We start from the raw sequence: 12,888 nt of genomic DNA, 5'->3' as shown, positions 1-12,888 counted from the left end.
TCTAGCAGCCATAGGAACGATCTTTTCATAGCTGCAGAAATAGATCGATTAGATCACAATATATACAATCGACATAACTGTTGCAGTGAGTATACAAAAAGTTCTTCCACAATTTTTGAATCTTCTACATTTTTATACTCTGTACATGAAATGTACAAGAGTATATTAGGTTTGCGGGAGCTGAAAAATGTAACAGGCAGAAGGAGGCGTGGCAGACCCCACAAAGTATATATATTATTGATCAGCGTGACAAGACGAGTCGATCTAGCCCTGTCTGTCTGTCTGTCCGTCTGTCCGTCTGTCCGTCCGTATGAACACCTGGATCTCAGAGACTATAAGAGATAGAGACACCAAATTTTCCACAAAGATGCGTTATGTGTGTATTCTATACGAGTTTGTTTTATTTTTTTGATTTTCCCCCCCACTTCCCCCCTATGGGGGTTTTCCCGATTTTCCATTCGTATAATCGCCTATATCTCGGAGACTATAAGACCTAGGCACACCAAATTTTAGTCCAAGATGCCTTGTGTGAATACGCAGAAAATGTATATTTTGGAATTTCCCTCCCTCCCCCCTCTCCCCCGCAAATGCGATTTTCTCTAACTCCCGTAATTCTTGGAATTTCGAACTAAAATTTTGCAAATACCCCCAGTTAGTAATTATGTTTCCGTATGCCAAGTTTCACTGTTATAGACCGATTTACCAAGAAGTTATAGCCATAAATATATTTGCTGCTGCAGCGCTGCTCAAGCGCTGCCCGCGGTTGTTGTTGATGTTGCTGTTTGGTTGACTGCGAAAATGCTTACACAGACACGAATTGATGCGCATAGGCATACATACACTCACACAGACGCAATTGCTATGTAAATGTGCAATTATACACCCTTTACGTGAGTTCGAATACCGAGAGAGGTAAAATCGATCCAATTTTTTTTTCTTTTTTATACTCTGTACATGAAATGTACAAGAGTATATTAGGTTTGCGGGAGCTGAAAAATGTAACAGGCAGAAGGAGGCGTGGCAGACCCCACAAAGTATATATATTCTTGATCAGCATGACGAGACGAGTCGATCTAGCCCTGTCTGTCTGTCTGTCCGTCTGTCCGTCTGTCCGTCTGTCCGTCTGTCCGTCTGTCCGTCCGTATGAACACCTGGATCTCAGAGACTATAAGAGATAGAGACACCAAATTTTGCACAAAGATGCGTTATGTGTGTATTCTATACGAGTTTGTTTTATTTTTTTGATTTTCCCCCCCACTTCCCCCCTATGGAGGTTTTCCCGATTTTCCATTCGTATAATCGCCTATATCTCGGAGACTATAAGACCTAGGAACACCAAATTTTAGTCCCAGATGCCTTATGTGAATACGCAGAAAATGTATATTTTGGAATTCCCCTCCCTCCCCCCTCTACCCCGCAAATCGTAACTCCCGTAATTCTTGGAATTTCGAACTAAAATTTTGGAAATACCCCCAGTTGGTTATTATGTGTCCGTATGCCAAATTTCATTATGATAGACCGATTTAACAAGAAGTTATAGCCATAAATATATTTGCTGATGCAGCGCTGCTGCAGCGCTGCTCAAGCGCTGCCCGCGGCTGTTGTTGATGTTGCTGTTTGGTTGACTGCGAAAATGCTTACACAGACACGAATTGATGCGCATAGGCATACATACACTCACACAGACGCAATTGCTATGTAAATGTGCAATTATACACCCTTTACGTGAGTTCGAATACCGAGAGAGGTAAAATCGATCAAATTTTTTTTTTTATTTTCTTAATTTTTTATTTTCTATAATTATTGTACACATATGTACAGAGTATTTCAAAGTCGGGACACCCGACTTTAGCTTTTTTACTTGTTTTTTTTTATTTTCTATAATTATTGTAAACATATGTACAGAGTATTTCAAAGTCGGGACACCCGACTTTAGCTTTTTTACTTGTTTTTATTTATTTAGAAGGACAATTTAATTGTGAGGTGCCGACCAAATATGAATAGGCTTCTAAAAAAGTTTCGAAAGAGTTTTAGGGTCAATTTGCTAATTTAATTTTTAACCATAAAATAATATCATTTTTAAAATATTCTGTATTAACTTTTTCTTGACTTCACTTATTTTAGTCTTTTTTATACTCTGTACATGAAATGTACAAGAGTATATTAGGTTTGCGGGAGCTGAAAAATGTAACAGGCAGAAGGAGGCGTGGCAGACCCCACAAAGTATATATATTCTTGATCAGCATGACGAGACGAGTCGATCTAGCCCTGTCTGTCTGTCTGTCCGTCTGTCCGTCTGTCCGTCTGTCCGTCCGTATGAACACCTGGATCTCAGAGACTATAAGAGATAGAGACACCAAATTTTGCACGAAGATGCGTTATGTGTGTATTCTATACGAGTTTGTTTTATTTTTTTGATTTTCCCCCCCACTTCCCCCCTATGGGGGTTTTCCCGATTTTCCATTCGTATAATCGCCTATATCTCGGAGACTATAAGACCTAGGAACACCAAATTTTAGTCCCAGATGCCTTATGTGAATACGCAGAAAATGTATATTTTGGAATTCCCCTCCCTCCCCCCTCTACCCCGCAAATCGTAACTCCCGTAATTCTTGGAATTTCGAACTAAAATTTTGGAAATACCCCCAGTTAGTTATTATATGTCCGTATGCCAAATTTCATTATGATAGACCGATTTAACAAGAAGTTATAGCCATAAATATATTTGCTGATGCAGCGCTGCTGCAGCGCTGCTCAAGCGCTGCCCGCGGCTGTTGTTGATGTTGCTGTTTGGTTGACTGCGAAAATGCTTACACAGACACGAATTGATGCGCATAGGCATACATACACTCACACAGACGCAATTGCTATGTAAATGTGCAATTATACACCCTTTACGTGAGTTCGAATACCGAGAGAGGTAAAATCGATCAAATTTTTTTTTTTATTTTCCTAATTTTTTTTATTTTCTATAATTATTGTAAACATATGTACAGAGTATTTCAAAGTCGGGACACCCGACTTTAGCTTTTTTACTTGTTTTTTTTTTGAAATCGTCCATTCGCTATTTATCAGTCAGCCAGATCAGGCTTCAAAATGTATTTCAAATGGTGTTCAGACTTTCAAATTGTCTGCCACAGCCAATTGTCTGCCATTCGCTATTTATCAGTAAGCCAGATCAGGCTTCAAAATGTCTTCCAAATGGTGTTCAGACTTTCAAATTGCCTGCCGCAGACAATTTGGTGAAGCCACGCGGCAGATTCGATTTGGCAGACATCTGCTTGCAGATTTTTGCAGGTCCTCACGAGCAGCAGACGTGTCGACGTGAATTTTGTTTGTCGGCAAAACATTTGTTTGCGTGTCTGACCGCAGCTTAAAGGCTGTCAAACCAGGCAGTAAGAATAATGTACACGTTGTTGAAATAGGTAAAAATAATTTATCGAGATCAATTTTGAAATATTATCATTTTTCCATATGAATCCCGATATATAAATGTTCAAACAAGAAACAGTACACAATATTTTTTAATGCAGTTAGTTAGTTAATTTAAAAAATATATTTGTATGCAAGGGCCAATCAATTTCTGAAACCCCCGAAAAATATGCTTTGGTTTTGTTGAAGAAAGAGTAGAGAAAATACGCATTTTGATTAGGTATTTGTACAAGGTGCGTTCCAAAGTAAACAGGACTATATGTCGACTCGTGCGTTAGAATCTGTTATCTTTATCGATTGTTCAGTGAGAATTTCATCACATTTTATCGATTGGATGTGAAGTTATTGCGTTTTTAGTGTCGGTATGTTTGTGTTATCGGTGCGAAAATGAGCTTCGAACAAAGAGCCAACATTAAATTTTATTTTAAAACTGGTGAAACTTTTACCGAAACGTTTCAATTGATGGAACAAGTTTATGGCGATGATTGCCGCCTATCCCGTAGCAGAATGCACGAGTGGTTTCAACGTTTTCAAAGTGGTCGTGAGGGCATAAATGACGATCAACATGTGGGCCAATCAAAATTCGTGATCACCGAAAATTCCATCGAAACTGTGCGTGAATTCATCAAAAATCAGCCGAAATCATCATTGAAATTGATGGAAATGGAATTGAACATCTCCAAAACATCGATTTATCGCATTTTGACCGAACATTTGGTCTACGAAAGGTGTGCACGGTTTGTTCCGCACAAATTGACTGACGAACAAAAATTGCTCAGAATCCAACCGATTGTGAACGATTATTTGACCAAAAATCACATTTTAACCATTAAGCACTCGGATAAATGTATTTGCCCATGAAAGGAAAGCGTTATGCAGACCTAGAGGCCATTCAAAAGGCTTGCATCGCCATACCGGCCAGCGAGCTAAAACACTCGTTCGACATGCTTTTGGATCGTGCAAAAAGCTGTATTGAAGCAGAAGGAGACTATTTTGAATAAAATAAATTGATTTTGCCGAAAAAACCATTTGTTCTGTTTTTTTTTTAAAAGTCCTGTTTACTTTGGAACACACATGTTATATCAATTTAAAAGGACCAACTTCCCAGGAGCTGCTAGATCGCCAGCCAAGTAAGTACAAATAGAGGGTTCCAAGAGGGGCTGAATACAAAATATCTCCTGCTCCAGAATTTTGAAGCTTGCAAATTCGACAGGTGAGACATTAAGCACTTCACTAAATACTTCACTTACTGACCCGGTCAATTTATAAAATTAATTGATTCAATAATGTAATTAGCTTTTGGTAATAACTTGACTCAGTTGGGCTTCAGCCACATCGACGTGAACGTGATGTGTGAATTTCGGAAATTTATTGGCGTTGCGTCGCTTTCGTTATCCCTATTCTATACAGTTTTATCTTGGTTTATTTTTATACCATTTGCTCTCAGATGCTTTGACGATTGCTCCGGAGCAGATGAGAATGCATCGGAGATCCTAAGCGAGTTATATTCTGAGGATTGCTTTGGGTCGGGTGGCGTTTATCGGATGTTTATACCGCCTGCTCTGTTTGGCGTTTTGATTGTATTAGCTGATTATGGGGTACGAGAACTGATATATCTTTTGCCCAACTTGTATATTAACATTTTCAAATCCGATAGAATACCTACTATTTGGAGTGGTGGCTCGTGTGTCATTTGGTGGCAACATGCGCCGGCGTTTCACTCGTCAGCTGTTACTTTCGATTTTATGATTTCATGACTGGATTCGTCAGCATTATAAGCATTTGTGAGACTTAGTGACGCCCTCATTACCTATCTAAAACCACCCGTTTTGAATAACTGTTTGCATTTATGTCTTGCAGCCATACTCATCATGTCCTTCGCATTTGTTGCATGCCACTATGTGAAGCTAAGACTTAAATCTACTCAAAATCTGTCCCCCACAGCTTGGAATAAATGAATCTGAAACTTCAAATTTGAGTGCAATTTTGGCTTATACTATATATAATTTGATAGAAAGTGTATCTTTTTCGCAAAACCCTCTTGTTGCTAATCTGAGCTGAGTCTTATACAAAGTGGGAATGAAATATGTATGTAATACCATATCTTAAAAAAGTAATTGCTATTGAAAATATTAAATAAAATTTAATATTATTTTTACTTTAACATTTACGAGTATTTCTGATGATATATTTTGTTCTGAAGAAAAAATGTGAAAAAGTGGAGTAAGTCAACAGTTCTTTTTCAAAACAAAGTTTTCTTTTACAATTTTGGAACTTTCTTGAAATCTATGTTCTTTGCAAAATGAAGCTGCAAAAAATATCACCAACTACGTTTAAGGATCGCTTCTTGGTGCTCTTTTTGAAATGCATTGTAGTCCAAATAGAAGAATATCATAAATGTTGGCGGAATTGCGGGATCAACATTGCTCTCAGAACGAAAATGTGTTACACATTAATTGCAGGTAAGGAAATTGATTCGTCTCAGCAATAAGGGGCTCTTTAAGAAAAAGCAATTCGAAGGGTGAAAAAGCTATATTAGGCTTGTGAAAATAATTTTACCGGCAGAAGGAAGCATCTCCGACTGCCTTAATTATATGTTTTCTTAATCGGCATAACGAGACAACCCGATCTATACATTAAAGAAAAAATGTCTGTCCATGCATTTATTGGAAAACGAACTTTCTTCTTAATATTATTATATAAAAATCAATTAAAGTCATAAATGATGAAACAATTGAGTACTTTACAAAAATGTTGCAGCCATTTAGTTATTTAACTACAAATTTTAAGTCACTGTTGTTTTGTGGAAAAAAGGGTAGTTGAGAAAAACTAGAAAGCTTAAGACATATATATATTAAGACTTTTAATGAAAGTTCTACCATATATTCCGCTTTTGTTAAAGAATTAAATTTATTTCCCATAAATTTTTGTTTACACCTATTTCGTGACTGTGTCGTATTGGTTCAAAAAAGTCCATCTCTAGTTGGAGCAGTCCCCAACATGTATCGTATATTCTCACAAGTAGGGAGGGGAACTGCCAAAAAAAGGCGATGATGTGCCATTATATTTAGTTGATATAATTATCAGCTCATAGAGTTATTCCGTGGTCCGACAAAAACATTTGACTTTTTCATTGTTGAACATGAACCACTCAAAATGTTGTACCGTTTCGCTGCTAATATTATTTTCGTTTTTGTCAATTCTGTGTGCCAGAGTGGTATGTTGTGTAGTTTTACTTCTCCTTGATTTATACTATGATTCTGCAGATAATGAAGATGATGAGATGGGTGGGTATGACGGCGGATTAAGTATTTGAGTTAATACAGTTTTAAAATATAGTAAATATTTCTTTACAGAAATTATGGACACGTTTATTCAGCAAATTGTTGTGCAATTGGCCAATGCACTTTTCGGGGTCGTCTATGTTTGCGTCAAATTAAAGGTAAGTAAGGTAAGGTTAAATATCAATGCCTATTCATATTTCTTTATAGGACAGAATCATGCTAGTGACTTGGTTTTTTCTAACGACTTTAATGATTTGCACTTCGGTGGCTTGCCTAATTGTTGCCGTTTTATTAAACTATTACGAATTTACTGTGCTCCACACTTACGTATTTGCCGAAGGTATAACATAGCTTGAAATACATTGAAAAATAAAATAGATTTGTTTATATTTTTGTAATTGTACAGTATTTAGCATAAGCGTTGCATATGTGGTTTACATCTACTATTGTGAAACAATGGCGAAGGATGCTTTGGATGCGACTAGAATGCAAAATGTTGAGCCATAATGCGCGATAATACATTTATGAATCAAAACTTTTGGTCTGTTTTTAAAAATGATCTCAATTCATAATAAATAATATTGAAGGGAACAAAGCTATCAATTTCTTTTACACTATTTTGAATTTGTATTTAATAAGGATTGTGTTGTACGATATTATACAGATATGTCTCATTTTGTTTACTGAATTGTTGCTATTTTGAGTATAGCTTTAAAAATTCTTTCCTATTAAAGCTCTGTGGAGTATTTGGCAATATCGAAGCAGCTCTAGCTAAAAATGAAAAAAAAAAAATTAACAAATTTTTTTCCTATCCATGTTTAATATAATTAAATCCATCACAATATTGAATAGCTCCTAATTTAAATCAATTCTTTGTTATAAGCAAATGCAGTCAATTTGCAAAATAAAATGTATTCAAACGTTTGCAAAGTGATTTATGTTTTGATATTTGTAAGGAATAACCAACTGGGGGCTGCCATTTCTTTCAAAATGTCTGATATTCATTGATCTGGCAAGGCCATATATTTTCTATTCGGATTTCGGTGTGAAACTAGTTCATAGTTCAGCTGATACGAGCTTTTAAAGTAACAGCCACGGAATTTTCAATGAAACCGGCAGTGCGCCCAAAGCAAAAGCTTTTGGCGTCAGTTGAGTGGAAACGCGTGTGGTTTGCGGTTGGCAAAAGTTCGACGGAGATTGTGGTGAGCAACCGGTATCAATAAACATACATATAAACGTATGCATGTATGAATAAACAGTGGGAACGCACATCTGTAAACTTGGCACGTTTATTAGCTTCATGTTGTAGCTATTAGATAGATATATACTATGTATCTTATTATGTATAAATAGTGTCCAAGATATATGTCAAATACACCAATCGCTTGAAAACTGATCGACTGTTCCATCAATTGGTCAAATACTTGTAGATTTGTTTGAAAGCCACAGTTTGTGGACTGTATGTGATTCATGAGCGCAATTAAGTGAGAGACAACTTATAATATCACATAATGTACCACAAGAAAAGGGTACAACATGCATCATAAAGCTCTTCTAAGAATTCAACATGTTGTTTAATTTTAGTAGACGAACGAAATGGCATCAACATCGTGCCTCAAGGTGTTTGTTTATGCATTGGATATAATCTGCACGGTAAGAAAACTAAACTAAACTAAGCGAAATGAATTCAATTATTGTACATACTACTCGTCTGCCATTTGGTTGATTGGCATTGTCAATTGGCGCCTTCATTCGACTCGCTAATTGAACAATTCTACGGCACTAAAGAAAAATTGCGTCCATTTCGCAACACCCCCTAATTTCCGTAGATTATGACTTTAATTTGCAGTTTTCAGGGAACATTCTGTTACTTATCGTAATTCATGTGTAATAATTTTGAATTTTATAAATAAAACCATTTATATGGTTGTTGACCTCTTTTATAAATATGTAGCACATACTATGCTATCTTATCTAAGTCAATATAAATATGATGTTTTGAGTGTTTTTTTTTTTATGAGAAAACGAAAGTATGTGCTCGTTTGAAGGAAATAGACGGGTGCCCTCTGGGTCCACATTGCACAACAAAAACAATGAATGAATGTACATTCATCTTTTATTGTTGAACATTTTAAAAGCTTTTAAACATTTGCATACCAGCTTCGAAATGAAAATGCAGAAAATGTTGTTAAACAGATGCCACCTTTTAAAATATATCCCATGCTGTCTTCGATCAGTTATTAGTTTGTTTAAACTATTCTGTTTAAGTTGGCGTATAAACAGGTGTTAGTTAGGTCAGTGCACATTTTGCAAATGCTATAAATTAAAATATACTTGTAGATTGCAAGTGAGAAGTAGTTTTTAGAAAATGATCATTCTTAATTATCAATTGCTGTTCAGTTGCACATTTTTTTGGGCTGACGAATTCAATCAATATGACTCGCCAACATGAATCAAAAATGGTTTAACTATCTATTGCAAGCAATTTCTTCCTATAAAACAAATATATTTTAATTGAACGTGGAAATTAATGTTGATTGGTTTCTTGGCATTAACTGAGCACAGTTAGTCGAAAACATTGCCAAAATAGAGGACTAGTTTTATATAGAAGTACACTCAAAGGATTAGAAATACACTATAGGGCTATATAAATTACCAACCTGGTTCATAAGCGTTTGAAGCTCACAACAAATTCGTGTTGGCTCATTTTTCGCAATTTGCTGACTTCAACAGATTACGTCACTTTTGGAAGACTTAACAATTTTGCGGAGAAGCGATTCAACACATGCACACTCATGGATAATATAAACAATATATGCATACATACATACATACCTTCATACATATGTATATGCATGTACATACATTCTTATGTACGCGTTTGTATCAGGTCTCTTGCATATAATTAATTTTTTTTACAAATTCTCTGTTTCGTTGAACGACACGAAAATAAAACATATAAAAATATCGGTTTTAATGTTTAAAATGTGATATGCGATAGACTTTCAGTCAAACAAAGTTTGCCGCTCTGAAAACAAATATACATAAATAGGTCACCTAAAGGACAAACAAAGACCAAAAATAATATTTAACGACCATGCTGAAACTCTGCAGATATTATTGTTGTTCTCCCTACGTCAGACTTATGTTTGTTTCTGTATCTAAGCGAGTCCTGCTATTAACATCACCGCCATTTGTGACGCCAGTCAGACTAGTCTCCAAGACGCCTATGCGGAGCCATTAACATAAAACGCACTCAAAAGGCTCACTTTTATAGAAAAGTCTATGCCAATCAGAATGGCTTTAGTTGTGGAAGACTGTATGGCGACATTTACAACAACGATACAAAAATAACGCAAATACAAATGTATGGGAAACAAAATGTTATTGAAATCAAACGTAAATTATTTTAACGCAATTGTCTTTCAGTTCTTCATTTTGCTTCTGCTATGAGTTATTCTCAGCACCGGAAGTTTGTTTGGGTATACATATCTATATATGTATATATATTTCAATCCAGAAAGAAACTCAAATCAGCTAATTGTGCCGCAGATTACAATAGAGATGTTTTAGATGGTATTATAATATAATGTAATACAACAAAGCTATAGAATAATATTACGCCAAAATTTCAACTTAATAGAAAAGAGAAAAAAATTTAAAAAAAAAATAAAAGGAAAGTCAATTTTTGTTAAAAGCTATTTAGATGAAGGAGAATGGGAAAATTTGATTGAGTTTATAGCTAAGAAAAGTGCAAAGCTTAAATAATATTTTTAATTTGTTTATACTTTCTGATAAACAGCCAAAATTAGTCAGAGGCAATGATTACACTTAACAAACAACAAGTGGAGGCTAAAATGAGAATTCTTACTAATACAAGTAAAATACCAAATTTCGAGCTGTAAGAGCCATGGCGATGTACATATACTTTGGAATTGGAAATAATTTCCTTCGCTACTGTTATCCAAAGTTGGTGTACCAGTTTTTTGTATTCGAAAAATTACTTGGAGGAACCAAAAATTAGTTAACACTTTTCCATAGTTCATATAATTATGTAGAAGATCTAAAATTTAATATAAGCATTATAGGTCTTAAGACAGGGTTGCCAGGCTTACGAAACTATTTAAAAAACACTCTGCACCACAAAAGTTGCCAAATCATCTAAGCATTCTGTTTTCCTTTATGTTACTGTTCTTCCTGCAGCGCTATTTCTATTTCAAATTCTATATTTCTTTGGAAGTGCCCTAAATATTGCATAGGAGTTGCTAAAATATTTAAAAAATGCATAGCACATAATAAAATACTAAGAGAGTAAAGAAAGCAATCTCAGAAACATCTATTGAAATATTCAAAATTAAACGACCAAATTCTTTTTGCTTCCAAGACTTTTTCAATCTCCAGAACAAGGCCAAATCAATGTATTCTTCTTCCATTTCTGTTTTTAATTGCACTAATTTCATTGTCTTTGTTATTTTGTAATTTTTTCTCGACAGTTACTTGCCTTGGTGCTCATATCCTTTGGAATCTATGTGGTTGTGTCCTATGATGTGAACGATGTGGGCTCCATTGGAGCTTATGGCTATATAGGCCTGGGTGTTTCAGCACTAGTCGTCATCCTTTGGGGATATTTGTCCGCGTGGCGGGAAAATGTGTGCTGTACAGTGACGGTGAGTGGAATATTGACAATTTTCACATTCGTATTTAATGCCACCATTGATTTTTATAGTTCATCGTAATTATATTCATAATCATCATTGCACAAATTTTGGTTTTGGTCACGTTCACCAAAGGCCATGGACCAATATCCTCGAATCTGGCCAATGCAGTGGACTTGGCCTGGGAGGAAGAGCTGAACAGCCCCGGCGCCATGTCCCTCTATGAGAACTGGGTAAGAGCATAGACCTTAAATCAATATTTTCTGAATTATCCGTACTGTAATTATTCTTCAGTTCTCGTGTTGTGGACGTGCTAGTCCACAGGATTACATTGTTAATGAGCGCTTGCCACCGGACACCTGCTTCCGAGATCATGATACTAGCAAAGCAGACAACCTCATACACGCAGGATGTCGTGTGATGTTTGAGGATTATTGGTTCCATTTGCTTGGCATTTTCAATATTGTAGGCTGGGTGCTAGTTGGACTGGAGGTCAGTATAACTTAATAATAATACTATATGCCTCGCACACTCATATATACATTCCATTACAGATAATACTCAGCGTCATATCCTGCCTTCTGTGCAACAGCATGCGGAACGATCATCGTCGATCATATTTTTAATAAAGCTCAGAATACAAAATAGAATTTTAGATGGAATAACCAAAATGCATTTGCGTTCTGCTCCTACCGTATGGCAGCTGGCTGTGCTTTATTGATTGGCAACAAAAAATAAATCAAATTCATTATTTTATCGTTGAAATCTGTGACCTTAACCATGTTATATACGTTTTAATTGAAAATCGTAAATTTCTTAAATTGTTCAGATAACTCATATACCTACTATGCCTTACAGTTAAAACCCAGCACTCGGGAAGGTTCTGAATTCCGTTTAATAATACTGATAAAGTCCTGGTCTTTTAACGAAATAAAAACGTTCCCGCTGGCTTATTATTTTAAGAGTTGAAATATGTCGTTGAAATGTTTTTTAAATGTATTTATTTATAATATATACACACATATATATTTTTAACGGAACTATGTGGCGGCTAAATACCTTGTAATTTAATAAAAGGGAAGATAATATTTATTATTGTCCAACATCTATCTGTCAGCATTTTGTTGTTACCTATTTAAATAATATAAATATTGCAACTACTTTTTATGTTGTAATTGGATTGCAATTGGGAATCGAAATCTATATCTTAAAAAAATGCATTTTATGAAAAGAGGGAAAATAATTAGCAAACACAACTAGTCGATGTTTTAAAGAGTGGAATATTTTCCACTGTTCTTCCAAATTTATTCTGGTTTTACATTTCTTTTTATTTTTTTTTTTAAATTGTGGTTTATAATAATAGTCTAAAAATCAAATTTTAAAAAAATCACCAAAGCCGGCAGTTCTAATTCTACAGATCACTAAGGAAGGCTTGAAGGAAAGATGCTTTTTAAAGCCGAATGTTAAAAAACAAACAATAAAATATGACAATAGCTTTTTAAATATGCACAATTATC

At 35.3% G+C, this 12,888-nt stretch overlaps 1 protein-coding gene across 2 annotated transcripts; it reads left to right on the top strand.

Moving 5' to 3' along the window:
• Positions 1-7,873: 7,873 nt before the first annotated feature.
• On the top strand, positions 7,874-12,342 carry LOC115633873 (23 kDa integral membrane protein). Of its 2 annotated transcripts, none has more exons than XM_030531373.1 (6): positions 7,874-7,918; positions 8,301-8,369; positions 11,210-11,383; positions 11,443-11,604; positions 11,666-11,863; positions 11,926-12,342. In XM_030531373.1, exons 2-6 carry the CDS (start codon positions 8,313-8,315, stop codon positions 11,995-11,997), a joined length of 663 nt encoding a protein of 220 aa, XP_030387233.1. In that variant the 5' UTR covers positions 7,874-7,918; positions 8,301-8,312; the 3' UTR covers positions 11,998-12,342. The 2 variants fall into 2 exon arrangements, with proteins under 2 accessions (XP_030387233.1, XP_030387234.1); XM_030531374.1 differs by having other exon boundaries at positions 7,876-7,918; positions 8,304-8,369.
• The last annotated feature ends 546 nt before the right edge of the window (positions 12,343-12,888 follow it).

The sequence above is a fragment of the Scaptodrosophila lebanonensis genome, unplaced genomic scaffold (assembly GCF_003285725.1).
Source record: "Scaptodrosophila lebanonensis strain 11010-0011.00,11010-0021.00 unplaced genomic scaffold, SlebRS2 tig00000001-arrow-pilon, whole genome shotgun sequence".
Taxonomy (NCBI): domain Eukaryota; kingdom Metazoa; phylum Arthropoda; class Insecta; order Diptera; family Drosophilidae; genus Scaptodrosophila; species Scaptodrosophila lebanonensis.
The sequence above is the reverse complement of the archived record's forward strand: the minus strand, read 5'-3'. Positions and strand labels throughout refer to the sequence as shown.

What these genes read in the sequence shown, in the direction of transcription:
- LOC115633873 (XM_030531373.1), top strand. Translation starts at nt 8,313, where the DNA reads ATGGCATCAACATCGTGCCTCAAGGTGTTTGTTTATGCATTGGATATA. An exon ending in CATTGGATATAATCTGCACG is followed by an intron (nt 8,370 to 11,209) that starts GTAAGAAAACTA and finishes TTTTCTCGACAG; the next exon opens with TTACTTGCCTTGGTGCTCAT. An exon ending in TGTCCCTCTATGAGAACTGG is followed by an intron (nt 11,605 to 11,665) that starts GTAAGAGCATAG and finishes ATTATTCTTCAG; the next exon opens with TTCTCGTGTTGTGGACGTGC.